Below are 17,398 nucleotides of genomic sequence, written 5' to 3'. Positions count from 1 at the left end.
CTGCTTGAGCAGGGGGGTGGACTAGAAGACCTCCTAAGACCCCTTCCCACTCTATTATTCTGATAAAGATTTCCTTGATTCTGGGGGGGGGGAAATCCATTGGGAAAGCCAACTCAACAGATAAATCAGATTGGGGAGCTCCGTTTCGATGCACCCATGGGTGGAATCAGATCTTCCAATGGAAGTTGGACTCATTCACAAAAATTGGTCCTCTCTCTCCCCCCCCCCCCTCTCTTTTTCCCAGCAATTGCTTTTGGGGGAGGCAGGGGGGGGGGAATAGGGCAAGGGAAAATAAAAAAAAAGCAACAGCACCCTCGTGTGCCCAGAAACAAGAAAGACAAGCCCACCCCAAGGGCAGCGTGGCTGGGGAGAGACAGCCTTGCGGAGCATCCCACAAGCAGGAAAGTGGGAGAGGGATTCAGCCCACCTCCACCAGCGTGGACTTGGGATGCTTTCATTGTTCTGACTCTGACTGATGCTTTGACTGATGTGGAGACTTTGGGAAAAGTGCAAAGAAGAGGAACGAAGACGAGTAAAGGCCTGGAGACTAAAACATAATATATAATATAATAATAAAGTTGGAAGGGACCTTGGAGGTCTTCTAGTCCAGTCCCCTGCTCAGGCAGGAAACCCTACACCATTTCGGACAAAGGGCTGTCCAGTCTTTTCTTAAAAACGTCCAGTGTTGGAGCATTCACTGCTTCTAGAGGCAGGTTGTTCCACTGGTTAATTGTTCTCACTGTCAGGAAGTTTCTCCTTAGTTCTAGGTTGCTTCTCTCCTTGATTAGTAACAGAATAACACAATAACAGAGTTGGAAGGGACCTTGGAGGTCATCAAGTCCAACCCCCTGCTCAGGACAAATGGCCGTCCAGTCTCTTCTTAAAAACATCCAGTGTTGGAGCCTTCACCGTTCTGGAGGCAGGCGGTTCCACTGGTGAATTGTTCTCACTGTCAGGAAGTTTCTCCTTTGTTCTAGGTTGCTTTTCTCCTTGGTGAGTTTCCATCCATTGCTTCTTCTTTTTTAAAATACACATTTTATTGTTGTTGTTTTTTAATTTTAACATCAAAGTGCTCAGGAAAACTTCATGGTGAAAGGGTAATCAATCATAGCAAAACAAGTCATATATATACTGCTCAAAAAAATAAAGGGAACACAAACGTATAAAATTCCCCCCTCTATTTCCCTCCCATAATATAACACAGTTAGTTTAATCTATTTCTTCTTAAAATTCAATCAATCCACAGAACCATCCCTACTATTCCATCTACATAAATCACTCCTGCCTTTAAGCATCCGTTGCTTCTTGTCCTGCCTTCAGGCGCTTTGGAGAATAGCTTGACTCCCTCTTCTTTGTGAAGAACGGCTGCAGAATTTGGGGTATGGCCAGAAAAGAAGGACTTGGGGGGACATGATAAGCAGTCTTCCAGAACTGGTTATTGGAAAAGAGGAGAGAAGATTATGGAGACTGAATGAAAACTTTAGATAAGAAGTGTATGCTTAGAAACTTAAGGAGCATTTAAAGGAATATTTTGTTTTAAATATGTATAAGGGAATTTTAATGGTATAAGTAACGCTTATATGTGTGTTGATTGTGATGACAAAGAAAGATGGATAAACTTTATATAATATAAGTATGATATTAGAAAATATTGTTTAGCTTTCTGAATAATTTATATTTAAATTTATACTTAAAGTTTATAATATTTTAATGGCGGACTAGATTCCAATTAATTTACTTTATATGAAATATGATATTTTGTAATGTTATTAAATTAGGGAGATGATTGGTTTATTAATTGTGAAAGAAATAGAAGTTGTGAATTATAGATAAAATAAATTATAATGGTAAATTGGTAGGATTGCAATGACAAAGAAATTATTTTAATGTTAATTTCTTTCTTCTTTTTCTCTTTCTGTTTTTCATACATAATGGAGTTAAAGTACTTAATACTTCGTTTATTGAATGTAATTATATTTGTTTGACGTTTATTTGAGTTTAAAAGTTTTTCCTTTTAAGTTCTAGTTAACTCTGTATTCAGCTCTGGGAAGAAGGGGGGAGGTTTTGGGGAGGGTTGGGAGGGATTGGGGAAGGGGTTTTTTATTGTAAAATTGTAAACATTTATAATAATATTAATAAAAAAAAGCAGTGTTCCAGTATTTGAGGGGCTGCCACAAAAGAAGAGGGAGTCAAGCTATCCTCCAAAGCACCCGAAGGCAGGACAAGAAACAATGGATAGAAACTGACCAAGGAGAGAAGCAACCTGGAATTAAGGAGAAACTTCTTAATTAAGCAGTGGAACAGCTTGCCACTAGAAGTTGTGTGGGTGCTCCATCACTGGAGGTTTTAAAGAAGAGATTTGGACAGCCTCTTGTCTGAAATAATGTAGGGTCTCCTGCTTGAGTAGGTGGCTGGACTAGAAGACCTCCAAGGTCACTTCCTGCTCTATTCGGATTGATTGATTGAAAAACTGCCAAACTGGATGCCATATCAATGCACGCTGTAGGTCAGCGAAAAGTGATTGTCTGAATGGAGCGATCTGGCTCCTTTCCGAATCAAGACTCACCTCTGTCCTCCGTCTGACACAGCGGCGTCTTTGATCACAGCACTGCTGCTGGCGAGAAGGCGCTGGAGGGCCCCATAGCTGTACCACGTATTGGTGAGGGTGATTTGACGCAGGCCTGGAGAAGGGTAGACGAGGGCATTAAGAGCTGGTGGCGCAGAAGCTCAAGGTGAGAAGATGGGCGGTCCAAGCAGGAGACCAATGAAGCCTACCTGGTCCTTTCCAGCTTGCCTCCCCTGTTAATTCTGAGGGTCCTTGGTGCTCTCTGAGTTGGGTGGCTTTCTTGCAGATGTTTCATGACCCAAACTTGATAACATCATCAGTGCTAGATGGAACTGTATGTAAACGCCTTTCTAGCACTGATGAAGTAACCTAGTTGGGTAATGAAATGTCTGCAAGAAAACAACCAAACTCAGAGAGCACTAAGGATCACAGTCCTCCTCCTCCTCCTCCTCCTCCTCCATAAAGTCCACTTCCTTCTAACACTGATGAAGTAACCTAGTTGGGTAATGAAACATCTGCAAGAGAACAATCAAGCTCAGAGAGCACCAAGGACCACACAATTGTCATCATTCTCCTCCTCCTCCTCCTCCTCCTCCTCCTCCTCCTCCTCCCCCTCCTCCTCCATAAAGTCCACTCCCTTCTAACACTGATGAAGTAACCTAGTTGGGTAATGAAACGTCTGCAAGAGAACAATCAAGCTCAGAGAGCACCAAGGACCCCACAATTGTCGTCGTTGTCCTCCTCCTCCTCCTCCTCCTCCTCCTCCTCCTCCTCCTCCTCCTCCTCCTCCCCCTCCTCCTCCATAAAGTCCACTCCCTTCTAACACTGATGAAGTAACCTAGTTGGGTAATGAAACGTCTGCAAGAGAACAATCAAGCTCAGAGAGCACCAAGGACCCCACAATTGTCGTCGTTGTCCTCCTCCTCCTCCTCCTCCTCCTCCTCCTCCTCCTCCTCCTCCTCCTCCATAAAGTCCACTTCCTTCTAACACTGATGAAGTAACCTAGTTGGGTAATGAAACGTCTGCAAGAGAACAATCAAGCTCAGAGAGCACCAAGGACCCCACAATTGTCCTCCTCCTCCTCCATAAAGTCCACTCCCTTCTAACACTGATGATGTAACCTAGTTGGGTAATGAAACAACCAAGCTCAGAGAGCGCCAAGGACCCTTCATGTCAACTGAACTACAAATCTTCTCCTTTATTCGTACCTGTTGATTTCTCTGGCGTTCTTCCATTCTAACTTTCTCCTTTGGACCTCTTTAAAACAGCCCAAACCTGATAGGTTTTCTGCCACAAAGATTCAAACAGAAGGGTGGAACTGGTTGAGAACCCACCTGCCATCACCCATGACCTTACCCCTCGCTCTCAGGCGCTCCATTTCTTCTGCTGGGATCTCGATGGCATCCAGCTGGTCCCAACGGTGGGTTGGCATCAGGGAGCCCCCGCTGCCAGCTCTCTCTGGGCCCAGCTCTGCCCGTCGCACCTCAATCCCTGCGAGCCGAGAGACCCGACCAGCATCACTTGGGGGCGTGCGTGGAATTACCCCACAATATTTCTACACAAGGCTGCTCAGGTGCCTTGCAAAGGTTCCTCTCCTTGTGGAGAAAAACAAGGGGCACCTTGCACATCTTGCCTACCTAAGTTAAATTAATTTTGAAATATTGTATTAAAAGAGCCACGAAAATTATTTTTGAAGCCAGCAAACGGCAGGGTTCCTGAGCAGCGAGGGAAGAAGCGCCCTCTGGTGGCCACTGACCAAAAGAGCATCAAAAGCATCTTCCAGAGGTCAGGGACCAGGGACCATCCTTTCAGAAGATGGGGGTGATGGAGGAGACACCAGGTGAGAAGAGGCTGTCCCAGATTTTAATGGGGACCTGTGGCAGGGAGGCCAACTCTCAGTTTAGGAAGCTGATCCATTTTCTATGCCGCCTCCACTCATCAATTCCAGCAATGTATTATACATCAGCATTTCCCAGCCTCTGTCCCTTTAAGATAATGAATAAAATAGAATAGAATAGAATAGAATAGAATAGAATAGAATAGAATAGAATAGAATAGAGCAGAGCAGAGCAGAGCAGAGCAGAGCAGAGAATAGAATAGAATAGAATAGAATAGAATAGAATAGAATAGAATAGAATAGAATAGAGGAATGGAATGGAATGGAATATGGAATGGAATGAAATATAGAATAGAATAGAATAGAATAGAATAGAATAGAATAGAATAGAATAGAATAGAATAGAATAGAATAGAATAGAATAGAATATAGCAGAGCAGAGCAGAGCAGAGCAGAGCAGAGAATAGAATAGAATAGAGGAATGGAATGGAATATGGAATGGAATGAAATATAGAATAGAATAGAATATAGCAGAGAATAGAATAGAATAGAATAGAATAGAATAGAATAGAATAGAATAGAATAGAATAGAATAGAATAGAATAGAATAGAATAGAGGAATGGAATGGAATATGGAATGGAATGAAATATAGAATAGAATAGAATAGAATATCGCAGAGCAGAGCAGAGAAGAGAAGAGAATAGAATAGAATAGAGGAATGGAATGGAATATGGAATGGAATGAAATATAGAATAGAATAGAATAGAATAGAATAGAATAAAATAGAATATAGCAGAGCAGAGCAGAGAAGAGAAGAGAAGAGAAGAGAAGAGAAGAGAATAGAATAGCATAGAATAGAATAGAGGAATGGAATGGAATATGGAATGGAATGAAATATAGAATAGAATAGAATAGAATAGAATATAGCAGAGCAGAGCAGAGAATAGAATAGAATAGAATAGAATAGAATATAGCATGGCATGGCATAGCATAGCATAGCATAGCATAGAATAGAATAGATTAGAATAGAATAGAATAGAATAGAGGAATGGAATGGAATGGAATATGGAATGAAATGAAATATAGAATAGAATAGAATAGAATAGAATAGAATAGAATAGAATAGAATAGAATAGAATAGGAGTTGGAAGGGACCTTATAGGTCATCTAGTCCAACCCCCTGCTCAAGCAGGAGACCCTACACCATTTCTGACAGATAGCTGTCCAGTCTCTCCTTGGAAGCCTCCAGTGATGAAGCTCCCAACTTCTGAAGGCAAGTTGTTCCACTGATTGATTGTTCTCCTTGTCAGGAAATCTCTCCTTATTTCCAGATTGAATCTCTCCTTGATCAGTTTCCATCCGTTGTTCCTTGTCTGGCCTTCAGGTGATTTGGAGAATAGGTGGACCCTCCCTCCTCTCTGTAAGAGCCCCTCAAATATTGGAAGACTGCTATTCTGTCTCCCCTGGTCCTTCTCTTCACTGGACTAGCCATGCCCAGTTCCTTCAACCGTCCTTCCTATGTTTTAGCCTGCAATCCCCTCATCATCTTTGTGGACTTCAACTCCCAGAATTCCCTGCGAGGGACAAAGGTCCTCTAATAACCCCCAGAAAAACCTTCTTCACCCCAAACATTTCCACAGAATTGAGGACATGGCCCATGCCAGGATGGCCGAGAGTTGGTCTCAACTTACCGATGTTCTTACTGTGAAAGGTAACCTTCCCTCTGTTGGGGCTCAGGAGCTGATGGAGGCTGGAAGCCATTTTGTCCACGTTTTCCACCACCTTCATGGGTCCCCCAATGATCTGGAGAAGACAGGAACAGTTGGAAGAGGACCACCTGACCTCTTGTATCTCAGTTGCCAGGTAGATCAAACCTCCAAGCAAAGGATAACCCTGATCAGTGGTTGGACAGACGTCGGTCAGATCCAGGTAGCTATGGACCTCCTCTCTTTAGTAGACTAGATGCCCCTCAAAGACCCCTCCCCAATAGTGTTATTTTTACCGGCTTGGTCTCAGACCAATGATCTGTATTGTCCTGCTCCAGGAGTCTCCCTGTAACCTCCACATAATGTTGGCCCAGCTCTTCCAGGGTTGCCAGTTGACCTGGTTCTACCACCTCTACCTCGGACACCTCTTTCAAAAGCTGGAAGACCCCCAGGAGAGAAGAGGCATCCAGAGGAGGAGGTTGGGCTTCGGACAGGATCTTCTCCACAACCCCCAATCTATTAGCTGCGGCCGAAATAGTCACCGCTCGGACATCCGCCTGGAAGACGTTCTCGGGAATCTGCAGAAGGGAAACGAGACTGGAGTTAGAGAAGCTAGATAAGGAATGGGCAGATCATCCTTAATGGTCTTCTTGAACCTAATGTTGGCCAGAGAGGAGAACATGCAAAGCATCCAAGAGAAAGTTACTGTGTCCTCTCTCTTGCTCCAACAGAAGACTAGCAAGGCATCTTCTGGACTTAGTCTGTATTCTTGATACCAGATCATTGAGGGCATTGTCTCTACACCTTCTTCAGAAGATAGGTTGGGAGGCTACCAGCCAAGGAATCTACGGATTCTACAAGGAGGATGACTTGAGGAACATAGATGCTTCTTGGCTTCAGGACTGGAGAAATGGGCCATCTGGCTGGAGAGGACATGCTTCAGATGGACCTCAGGATTAATCCCTGGGGACTCTAGGAGAGGTAGCATCGGGGTTGATCTCTTAGACTTACCACGGTCATATTCGCCTGGGCATTCACACGAGCAATAAACGGTGGGACAGGTTCTGACTGGGTTTTCTTCAGCTGAAAGTAAAGATCTGGACGGGGTGAAAAGCCCACAGATGGACATGGACCTTTTCTTAGTGCCCAGCTATTTTCATTCTTGCTTTGATTTCTCTCTTTTCCTTCTCATTTCTCATTTTATATACGTTAGGATACATTTCTAGGAAGGTCCAGACTCATCTTGGGTCTCAATACACCTAGTCCTCAGCTTAACGGCATTGGTTTTGCTTAACAACCACGTGACCGCTTATCGACCACCACAGAAAAAGGCCATAAAATCAAATGGGTCACCTCTTTACAATGTCATGGCTTAAAACCAGGAGAGATAGGCTCCATTTGAACCCAGGTCTTCTTAAGCTTAATCAAATAACCCAACCCCAAGGGCGGTGCTCCTGAGAAGGCAGAGGGGGTCCAAACTGACCTACCTTTTCCGTAGCGACAGACAAAAGGTAACTTCACTGAGCAGGGACTGTGTTGGCTTCCATGGGTGACCTTGAAAACACGACATTCTTCCACGGGGGCTATGGAGACACAAGGAACACCTGAGATCTACCTATCTACCTGTCTATCTACAGTATCATATCTCTCTCTCTCTCTCTCTCTCTCTCTCTCTCTCTCTCTCTCTCTCTCTCTCATTTATCATCTGTCTGTCTATCTTTTATCTATCATTTATCTATCATCTATTTACCTATCATCTGTCTATCTATCTATCTATCTATCTATCTATCTATCTATCTATCTATCTATCTATCTATCTATCTATCATTTATCCTATCTATCTGTCTTTTATCCATCATTTATCTATCATCTATCAGCCTATCATCTACCTGTCTGTCTGTCTGTCTATCTATCTATCTATCTATCTATCTATCTATCTATCTATCTATCTGTGTCTATCTATCTATCTCTGTTTCTATCTATCTATTGCATCTATCTCTGTCTGTCTATCTATCTATCTATCTATCTATCTATCTATCTATCTATCTATCTATCTATCTACCTACCTACCTACCTACCTACCTACCTACCTATCTATCTAATTTATCATCTATCTGTCTTTTATCCATCATTTATCTATCATCTATCAACCTATCATCTATCTGTCTGTCTGTCTGTCTGTGTGTCTGTCTGTCTGTCTGTCTGTCTATCTATCTATCTATCAGTCGATCTATCATTTACCATCTATCTATCTGTCTTTTATCCATCATTTATCTATCATCTATCTATGTCTTTTATCTATTATTTACCTATCTATTTATCATCTATCTATCAATCTATCATCTATTTATCATTTATCAATCAATCTATCTATCTATATATGTCTTTTATCTATCATTTACCTATCTATCTACCTATCATCTATCTGTCGAACTATCATCTCTGTCTGTCTATCTCTGTCTATCTATCTATCTATCTATCTATCTATCTATCTATCTATCTATCTATCTATCTATCATCTCTCTCTCTCTCTCTCTCATCTATCTTGATCCAAACACCAATAACACACCTGCTGATTGTTTCAATTTACCTCAAGCCTTTTCTCTTGGTGGGCCATGCCCATTCCACCTCATTGGCGGTGCTGCTGTGATGTCACAGAAGGTTTACAAGCATTCTATCTATTGGCATGCTAATGAGGGAAACGGGGACCTCCCAGGTGGAAAGGCTTGGTGGTCCATGAGGAAACCTCTTGGAGAAAAGTGGCTTCAAATGGATAAGAGGAAAGGAGAAAGCAGAGATTTCCACAGAGCAGAAAATAAAGGATATGGGACATCCTCACATGGGCAAATTTAATATCTCTGTGCACCTTGACTCATTTTTTGGGCTATGGCTATTTTGACATAACTGCAGGCAACTGAAAGCCATGATCCTGGTTTGGCCTGCATCAGCAGTTCTCAACCTTCTCTTCATCATGGACCCCCTTTAAATACCTTTTGTGGCCACGGATCCCCCCAAGACTTAACTCAAGTTTCAAATCATAACATTTCTTCAAGCCTACGTGGACCTCTTGTGACAATTCGCGGACCACAGGTGGAGAACCACCGGCCTACATGGTTCATGATCAACGGTGGAAATAAAGCAGGGACCCACACACCCCCCCTTTTTTTTTTACAAGAACTGGATTGAACACCAGGTAGAAAGAGCGTTGGATTCTCCAAGAGCAGCTGGAAGATTAACCAAAGCTTTTCCTGTTCCAGGAGCGTCCTTCTCTCGTCTCCAAGGACCAATCTATGCTAGTGGACAAAGCAGTGCACCACTCAATGGGTTTCAAGCAGGTAACTCTGGGCAGCCCGTAGCATTAACCCCCAAGGGGGACTCACCTGGGCAGGTGAGCTGCACCGTGGCCTCTTGAACACTTATTTCCACTTCTAAGAGGTCACTCCTCCAGTCAAAGATGAGATCTTCCTTGATGGACACACAGGAGCGGACTTTCTCCACCTGCTCTTGGCTGAGCACCCTCCCCCAAACTTGAAGGTCAGTGAGATTCCCACTGAAGGATTCTTTCTCCTTGAAAGCACCACCCAGGGAATCCTGATCTTGTCCAATGATGAACGTCCCGTGGCCATCAAGGGCTCGGGAAGGGGCAAGTCCGGCGGCTGAGGCCTTCTGCGTCCCATCGGCGTAGATGACCCAAGAGCCGTTGGGCTGCTGCCACGTGACGCAGAAGTGGTGCCACCGTTTGTCGGTGCGGAAGACCGGCAGGTAAGGGGAGTGATGACCATGAAGGATGATGGCAAACTTGACAAATTGGTCCTTGTCGACGATGCCCCGTAGCTGGAATTCGTTGGTGAAGGCTGGGACCGCATAGGAAAAGACAGTCGAGACGTCTGTGGCCGTGGGGTCCCACTGGACGTGGGCACAAGCGCTCACTGCGGCCATGGCCGGGAAGTCAGCCAGAACCTTCACAAACTTGGTGTCTGTTTTGTTCATGAATATCAAGATGGAGGGGGAGTGGACTCCTGGAAAGGATTGGTGCAAAAATGAAGGTTAGGAGGCTGTTTAGGGAAGGAGGGCCACAGAAGGGTAGAAATGACAGAGAACGGAAGAGGCAAAGAAAATGGAGAAGGAAACAGAGAAGGAGGAGAAGGAGGAAGAAAAGAAGGGAGGAGTAGGAAGAGGAGGAGGAGAAGGAAGAAGAGGAGGAGGAGGAAGAGGAATGGTGGAGAAGGAAAAGAATAAAAGGGAATGGAAAGGGAGAGATGGAGAAGAGAGAGAAAGGAGAAGGAGAAGAAAGAGAGAAGGAGGAGAAGATAGATGAGGAGGAGAAGAAAAGGAAAATGAGTGAAGGAGGAGAGGCAGAAAGAGCAGGAGAGAAGCAGGACCAGGAGAAGGAGAAGATGCTTCTGCTCAGAAACTGTACGGTCTCTTGAACCAGTTTTGAGAAAAGATCAGCTCGCATTCCAAGAAGGATTTAAGGCCAGAACAATGACTTGATTGACTTACAATCCGCTCCCATCGCACCGAGGTCGTGGCATAAGGGATCATGCTCACCATCTCAGGACATCTCTCAGCCACCCCGCCAGCCACCCCAAAGTTGCAGCTCACGGATGGCGCTGCTCTACTCACGCCTCTGCTTTGGCTTCCGTTGAAAGAGTTCCTCCTCATTTATCCAGATGGTGCTTTGGAGCCGGCGGGAGAAGTTTTGGCCCAAAGACGAGAGATCGTCCTCCCAGCTCTCCGAGGGCAACTGAGCGAAACGCTGCTGGCAGTAGATGTTGGCGTGCCACCAGTCCAGCAGATCAGACACATATTCATAGACCACTGTTGGCGTCTCAAACACCAGAGGGAAGGGACCAGAACCTGGAGAGAAAACCAGCCAGGCAGAGGTGTCCTAAACTCTGAAGTCACTGCAACCAGTTGCACGTTGGTATGAGTAGCAAGGAGGTGGTGGTAGTGGAAGAGGAGGAAGAGGAGCGGGGGGGGGATGATGATGATGATGGAGAAGGAGGAGAAGGGATGATGATGGTGCTGATAGACATGGGCATGGAGAAGAAGAGGGAGAAGAAGGAGGAGGAGAAAAGGGAATGATGGTAACAATGGAGAAGGAGGAGAAGGGAGGACGGTGGTGTGATGGACATGGAGAAGAAGAGGGAGAAGGAGGAGGAGAAAAAGGAATGATAGTAACGATGGAGAAAGAAGAGGATGGTGGTGTAGTGGACAGGGACATGGAGAAGAAAAGGGAGAAGAAGACGGAAGAGAAAGAGGAATGGTGATAACAATGGAAAAGGGATGATGATGGTGTAGTGGACATGGAGGTGGAGAAGAAGGAGGAAGAGAAAGAGGAATGGTGATAACAATGGAGAAGGGATGATGATGGTGTGGTGGACATGGACAAGAAGAGGGAGAAGGAGGAGGAGAAAGAGGAAGGATGATAATGATAGAGGAGAAGGGATGATTATGTGGTAGACATGGAGATGAAGAAGAAGAGGGAGAAGAAGACGGAAGAGAAAGAGGAATGGTGCTAACAATGGAAAAGGGATGACGATGGTGTGGTGGACATGGAGATGGAGAAGAAGAAGGAAAATGGGTCATTATCTTCTTGCTTCTTGAGGGAGACCCAAATGTCTCTACTTCTTCACTCCCTGGGTCTTCTTCCCACCCAACTGCCTCTGAGCTTAGGGGGGGGGCAACATCCCCACTTTCATCACCCCGAAAAGAACTTTTTGGAAGCCATGCCTTCAGCCATCTTTCCTTCAATAGCCACGGAGGAGAAGGAAAGAGAGAAGAGCAGCTTAGAACCTTTTCTGAAATTTACCGTGGACTTCTTTCCTCGGGGTAGTCAACCGTTGGAGCACAAAATAACAACTGGCAGACCACCCGAGGGAGAGAGGAACCAAAATTTGATTTGTGGGGGTATTTTCCCCCCCAAAAGGTGCTGGGGGGAAGGAGAGCTTAAACCATTTGCAAGCCATGATTTAAGGCTGGCCTTTATGGAAACGCATCAGAGCAGACCAGGAGACGCAAACCTTTTGTGGCGTGGTTTTCTGCAGGAATGGTGAAGGCCAGCGTCTTCCTCCAGGGAAGGGTGACCTGGAAAAAGACATTCAATTTTGAGACCACCTTCCAGAAAAGGAATTTGCCCCTTCCTCTGGTGCTGCAAAAAAAAAACCCCGCTCCCAAATCCTGGATTTTTCCCCACTCTCTAAGCAGGAGGAAGGCTGGTCTTTTAAATAATAATAAGGCTGGTCTTTTAAATAATAATAATACCATCAAACATCCACATCTGCCTATCCCAGGCCCTGGGTAAGGACTCGATAGGTAGACAAAATGCCAAATCCAGTCTGAACATCTGGCTGACTGTGTGATGATCCATAATAATAATAATAATAATTTTAGAAATAATAATAATAATAATAATAATAATAATAATAATAATAATAATAATAATAATAGTAATAGTAAAGTTGGAAGGGACCTTGGAGGTCATCTAGTCCAACCCCCTGCTCAGGCAGGAAACCCTCTATCATTTTGGACAAATGGCTGTCCAGTCTCTTCTTAAAAATTTTCAGTGTTGGAGGCATTCACCGCTTCTGGAGGCAGGTTGTTCCACTGGTTAATTGTTCTCACTGTCAGGAAGTTTCTCCTTAGTTCCAGGTTGCTTCTCTCCTTGATTAGTTTCCACCTGTTGCTTCTTGTCCTGCCTTCAGGCGCTTTGGAGAATAGCTTGGCTCCCTCTTCTTTGGGGCAGCCCCTGAGATACTGGAAGACCGCTATCCTGTCCCCCCTCATCCTTCTCTTCCTTAAACTAGACACACCCAATTCCAGCAGCCGTTCCTTATATGTTTTAGCCTCCAGTCCCCTAATCATCTTTGTTGCTCTTCTCTGAACTCTTTCTAGAATCTCAACATCTTTTTTACATCGTGGTGACCAAAACTGGATGCAGGATTCCAAGTGTGGCCTTACCAAGGCATTGTAAGTATTCAGAAATTGCTGAAGGAACCGGGAAAGTGATTAGCACAATTGGCACTGCCTAACAGGGGAAGGAAAGGCCTCTGAGCTAGCGCAGAGTGTGTTTCGAGTGTTTTTCAAAGACCTTTCTCCATAGCCACAGTTACATCCTTTGGGCAAACTTATGCAAAACTCAAACCAGCTGAGATCACATTTTGACAGTCCACTAGGAAGTTTGTTCGGAATTAGGAATCTTTGCCAACTCGGGGGGTGGGGGGTGTTTGCTTAAGAGTTTGAAGCACCGGTGGCATCTCTTCAAAACTGTCCCATGTTGGCAATATTGGAAGAAGGATTGGTTGCCTAGTATAGAAGAATGGATGCTTAAAGTGTCAAACTTAGCAGAAATGGCTAAGATTTCTGCTTTCTTGAAGGATCACTCACAAGAAAGATACACTTCGGTTTGGAGAAGATGGATAAATTATATTCAGAATAAATATGGGACTAAAAAGTTTCATTTAGCCTATGAGTAAATTTTAGAGTATTTTTATGATATTATTATTATTTTTAGTATTAGTATTGTTTAACAATTTGGAGATGGTATTGTTTAATAATTAGGATATTAATTTGTTTATGTTTTCATTGTTATTATGTTTATTTTCAATTTGTTTATATTTATGTTAAAGGGGAGTTAAAGTGCATTATGGACTTGGTTATTTATATAGTTGGTTAATGTTAGTTAGATTATGATTATCATATTTGTAACCCTGTACTCAGCTCTGGGAAGTTGGGGGGGGGGTTGGGGGGGTTATATTGTAATTTTTATAAAACTTTTTAATAAAAAAAACAAACCGTCCCGTGTCCTCTCAGAAAAGCTGCAGAACTGAAAGGCTGTGGTGGATAAAAATGCCACTAAAATCCTGAGGCACCAGAAGTGTGGAAAATATGTGCTGATATGCACACGTTAGTTGCACTCACTAATTGCACATCGGCCCTAGCGGACCGTCGTCAGCCAGGAAACACCTTCAAGGCCAGGATGGGGTGATCTCTTTTTCTCCCTCCCAACCCTATCAATGTTATCCATCAGACTACAGCCAGAAGGGACCTTGGAGGTCAACTAGTCCAACCCCCTGCTCAAGCAGAAGACCCTAAACCAGTGCTGGTGAACCTTTTAGAGACCGAGGACCCAAACTGCAACCCAAAATCCACTTATGTATTGTCGGGTGCTGGGTGGGCATGGCCCATTGGGTGGGCGTGGCCCATTGGGTGGGCGTGGCTTCAGTGGTAACGGCAGACTGGGTGGGACTAAAAAGTTCAATCAATCAAATCCAGCTTTGTGAGAAGTTGAAATTGATTGATTGAACCTTTTTTTTTTAACACAGCGGCAGAGGCCTAAAGTGAAAAGATTTTATAAAACCCAGCTGAAGGCTTAGGACTGGGGCGATGGCGCACGTGCCCACAGAGAGGGCTCTGCGTGCCACCTGTGCCATAGGTTCGCAACCACAGCCCTAGACCATTTCAATCAATCAATCAATCAATCAATCAGAATAAAGCTGGAAGGGACCTTGGAGGTCTTCTAGTCCAGCCCCCTGCTCAAGCAGGAGACCCTATATCATTTCAGACAAGTGGCTGTCCAGTCTCCAGTGATGGAGCGCACATGATTTCTGGTGGCAAGCTGTTCCACTGGTTAATTGTCCTCACCGTCAGGAAGTTTCTCCTTAATTCCAGGCTGCTTCTCTCCTTGATTAGTTTCCATCCTTTGTTTCTTGTCTTTCCCTCTGGTGCTTTGGAGAATAATTTGACCCCCCTCCTCTTTGTGGCAGCCCCTCAGATACTGGAACACTGCTATCCTGTCTCCCCTATTTCTTCTTTTCTCTAGACTAGCCAAACCCAAATCCTGCAGCCGTTCTTCGTATGTTTTAGTCTCCAGGCCTTGGATCACCTTAGTTGCTCTTCTCTTCATTTTTTCCAAAGTCTCAACATTTGTTTTGTGATATGGTGACCAAAACTGGATGTAGTATTCCACGTGTGGTCTTCCTCTGATGCTGACCTTTCAGGATGCCGGAAGGCCACACCAATTGAGACCACCCCAGAATCACACCCCAAGTGGAAACGGTAAAAATCCCCAAGGCAAGGAGGGCGCGGCTCTTTGGGAAGAACCAAAACTCACCAGGAAACTGAGCAAAATCCCGGCTCCGCAGCTCAGGCAGACCCGCCCAGGAGGCAAAGCCATCTCCAGCCAGGAGAAAGGAAGGCTGCCTCTTCCAAAGCCACCAGGAGGGTCCAAGGGCGCGGCGTCCCGCTCGGTGGGCTGCTTTGCCTGCGATGGTGGGGAGAACCAAGCCATCCAGACCCCTATTTCTGGCTTCGCGGCGTGGGAACGCTGGAGGGACTTCCCACTCTCCCTCTGCCACACTCCCTCTCCGGTTGTTGCTTTGCCTTCTTCCCACCCTTCCGCGCCCGCAGAGGCTGGGGCCGTCGCTTATTCCCACCCCCGATCCGCCGAGACCCCCTCTCCAGCCTTACGGGCGACCCCCAAGCCCGACGGGGTGAAGGCGACGCTGCGCGCAAAGCTCTCCAAAAGCGCCCCGTCTTTCCTGGCGCCCCGGGCTGGGATGGGAGGGGTCCCGTTTCCCCTTACCCCACCCCAGGGGACCCTGCCTCTCCGGCTCTGAAACCGTCCCCCCCCCACATCCACACCCCCAAACCACGCGCCCCACCGTCGAAGGAGACCTGGAGGGAAAGGCGTTCCGACGCGCGCGCCCAGGGCGCACGCTTGCAGAGCCCCGCCGTCGGTTCTCCAAGGGACTGGATGAGGATCAGCGTCCCAAGCCTTCGGGGCCGGCTCGGCTGGGCTGAAGCATCGCGGCGGCGGCGTCTCCCACCGGCGGGGGGAGAGAGGAAGCGGCGGGGACGCCCCAGGGACGGCCGTGCAGCTCTTCTCTCTTCCTCGCCTCCTCCTTTTCCTCCTCCTCCGCTCCCTTCTTCCCGGCAGCCGGGCCAACGGGAGCCGGGAGAGAGGCGAGGGCACAAAAGGTTTCCCCCCCCCTCCTTTCTGGGCAAGGGCCCAAGCTGGGAGGGGGCGCGCCCCCTCCCCCGTATGATTCACCAGCAGGGGAAATAGCAGCTTGTTCCCAGGCTTCGGGTGAGGGGGGGGGGACATTTTTGGACCGACTCCCTCCCCACAACCAGCAGGAGAAGAAAAAAAGGAGGAACGTGGCCGAGGGTCCTTAGGAAACCTCCCAACTCCCGCAGGAGAACTGGGTGGAAAACTAGTCCAGGAGAGAAGCAAGCTGGAATTAAGGAGAAACTTCCTCACAGGGGGGACAATTAACCAGGGGAACGGCTTGCCACCAGAAGTTGTGGGTGCTTCATCACTGGAGGTTTTTAAGAAGAGACTGGACAGTCCCTTGTCTGAAATGGTACACAGTCTCCTGCTTGAGCAGGGGGCTGGACTAGAAGACCTCCAAGGTCCCTTCCAGCTCTTATTCTGACTAGAAGACTTCCAAGGTCCATATATATATATATATATATATATATATATATATATATATATATATATATATATATATATATATATATATATCGAAATTTCTTTTTCTGACAAAAAATTAAAGAATTAAATTAGACATCTGTCTGAAAAACTTCCTGCAACTTCCTGACTTCCAAGGTCCCAGGAGAGAAGCAAGCTGGAATTAAGGAGAAACTTCCTAACAGGGAGGACAATTAACCAGTGGAACGGCTTGCCACAAGACGCTGTGGGTCCTCCTCCATCACTGGAGGTTTTTAAGAAGAGGCTGGACAGTCTTGGAATGGTATAGGGCAGGGGTAGGCAACCTTGGCTCTTTTATGACTCGTGGACGTCAATACCCAGAATTCCTGAGCCAGCCATGCTGAGGGGAAAGGGAGAGGTTTCCAAGCTGAGCCATGCTGGCTCAGGAATTCTGGGAGTTCAAGTCCACGAGTGATGAGGGGGCCAAAGTTTCCCTCATGCTGGCTCAGGAATTCTGGGAGTTGAAGTCCACGAGTCATAAAAGAGGCAAGGTTGCCTACCCCTGGCCTAGAGTTTCTTGCTTTAGCAGGGGGCTGGACTAGAAGACCTCCAAGGTCCCTTCCAGCTCTACTCTGATTCTGACTCTTTCTTGGAGGTGATGGTGCCTCCCAGGCCCAGACAAAAACCTCAGAATGCCCCCCCTGAAGATCTGGAAGAGGGGGGTGTTAACCCTTCTTCTTGGAGGACACCCAAGAGCCGTAACGGAACCCCAAGTGTGATGCAGGCTTGTTCTAACTTTGATGCAACTTAAACAAACTTCACATTCAGGAAGACGAGGGATAGCTAAGTC

General features: G+C 45.9%; 1 protein-coding gene across 1 annotated transcript in view; it reads right to left on the bottom strand.

The window, feature by feature from the left end:
• The window catches only part of ADGRD2 (adhesion G protein-coupled receptor D2), a 41,913-nt gene extending 25,999 nt beyond the window's left edge, over positions 1–15,914 (bottom strand). The window contains exons 1-11 of the mRNA XM_039321610.1: positions 15,789–15,914; positions 15,226–15,375; positions 12,137–12,200; positions 10,737–10,970; positions 9,491–10,129; positions 7,598–7,693; positions 7,122–7,207; positions 6,407–6,688; positions 6,096–6,207; positions 3,923–4,057; positions 2,567–2,681 (exon numbers count right to left, since the gene is read on the bottom strand). Coding sequence (XP_039177544.1) covers positions 2,567–2,681; positions 3,923–4,057; positions 6,096–6,207; positions 6,407–6,688; positions 7,122–7,207; positions 7,598–7,693; positions 9,491–10,129; positions 10,737–10,970; positions 12,137–12,200; positions 15,226–15,288 — 1,826 coding nt within the window. The 5' untranslated portion in view covers positions 15,289–15,375; positions 15,789–15,914. The remainder of the gene's footprint in view (positions 1–2,566; positions 2,682–3,922; positions 4,058–6,095; positions 6,208–6,406; positions 6,689–7,121; positions 7,208–7,597; positions 7,694–9,490; positions 10,130–10,736; positions 10,971–12,136; positions 12,201–15,225; positions 15,376–15,788) is intronic.
• Positions 15,915–17,398: the final 1,484 nt, after the last annotated feature.

This window comes from Crotalus tigris, unplaced genomic scaffold (assembly GCF_016545835.1).
Source record: "Crotalus tigris isolate CLP2741 ecotype Arizona unplaced genomic scaffold, ASM1654583v1 scf7180000023746.1698619, whole genome shotgun sequence".
NCBI classification, from domain to species: Eukaryota; Metazoa; Chordata; class Lepidosauria; order Squamata; family Viperidae; genus Crotalus; species Crotalus tigris.
Note: the sequence above shows the minus strand (reverse complement) of the source record. Positions and strands in the feature narration are given on the sequence as shown.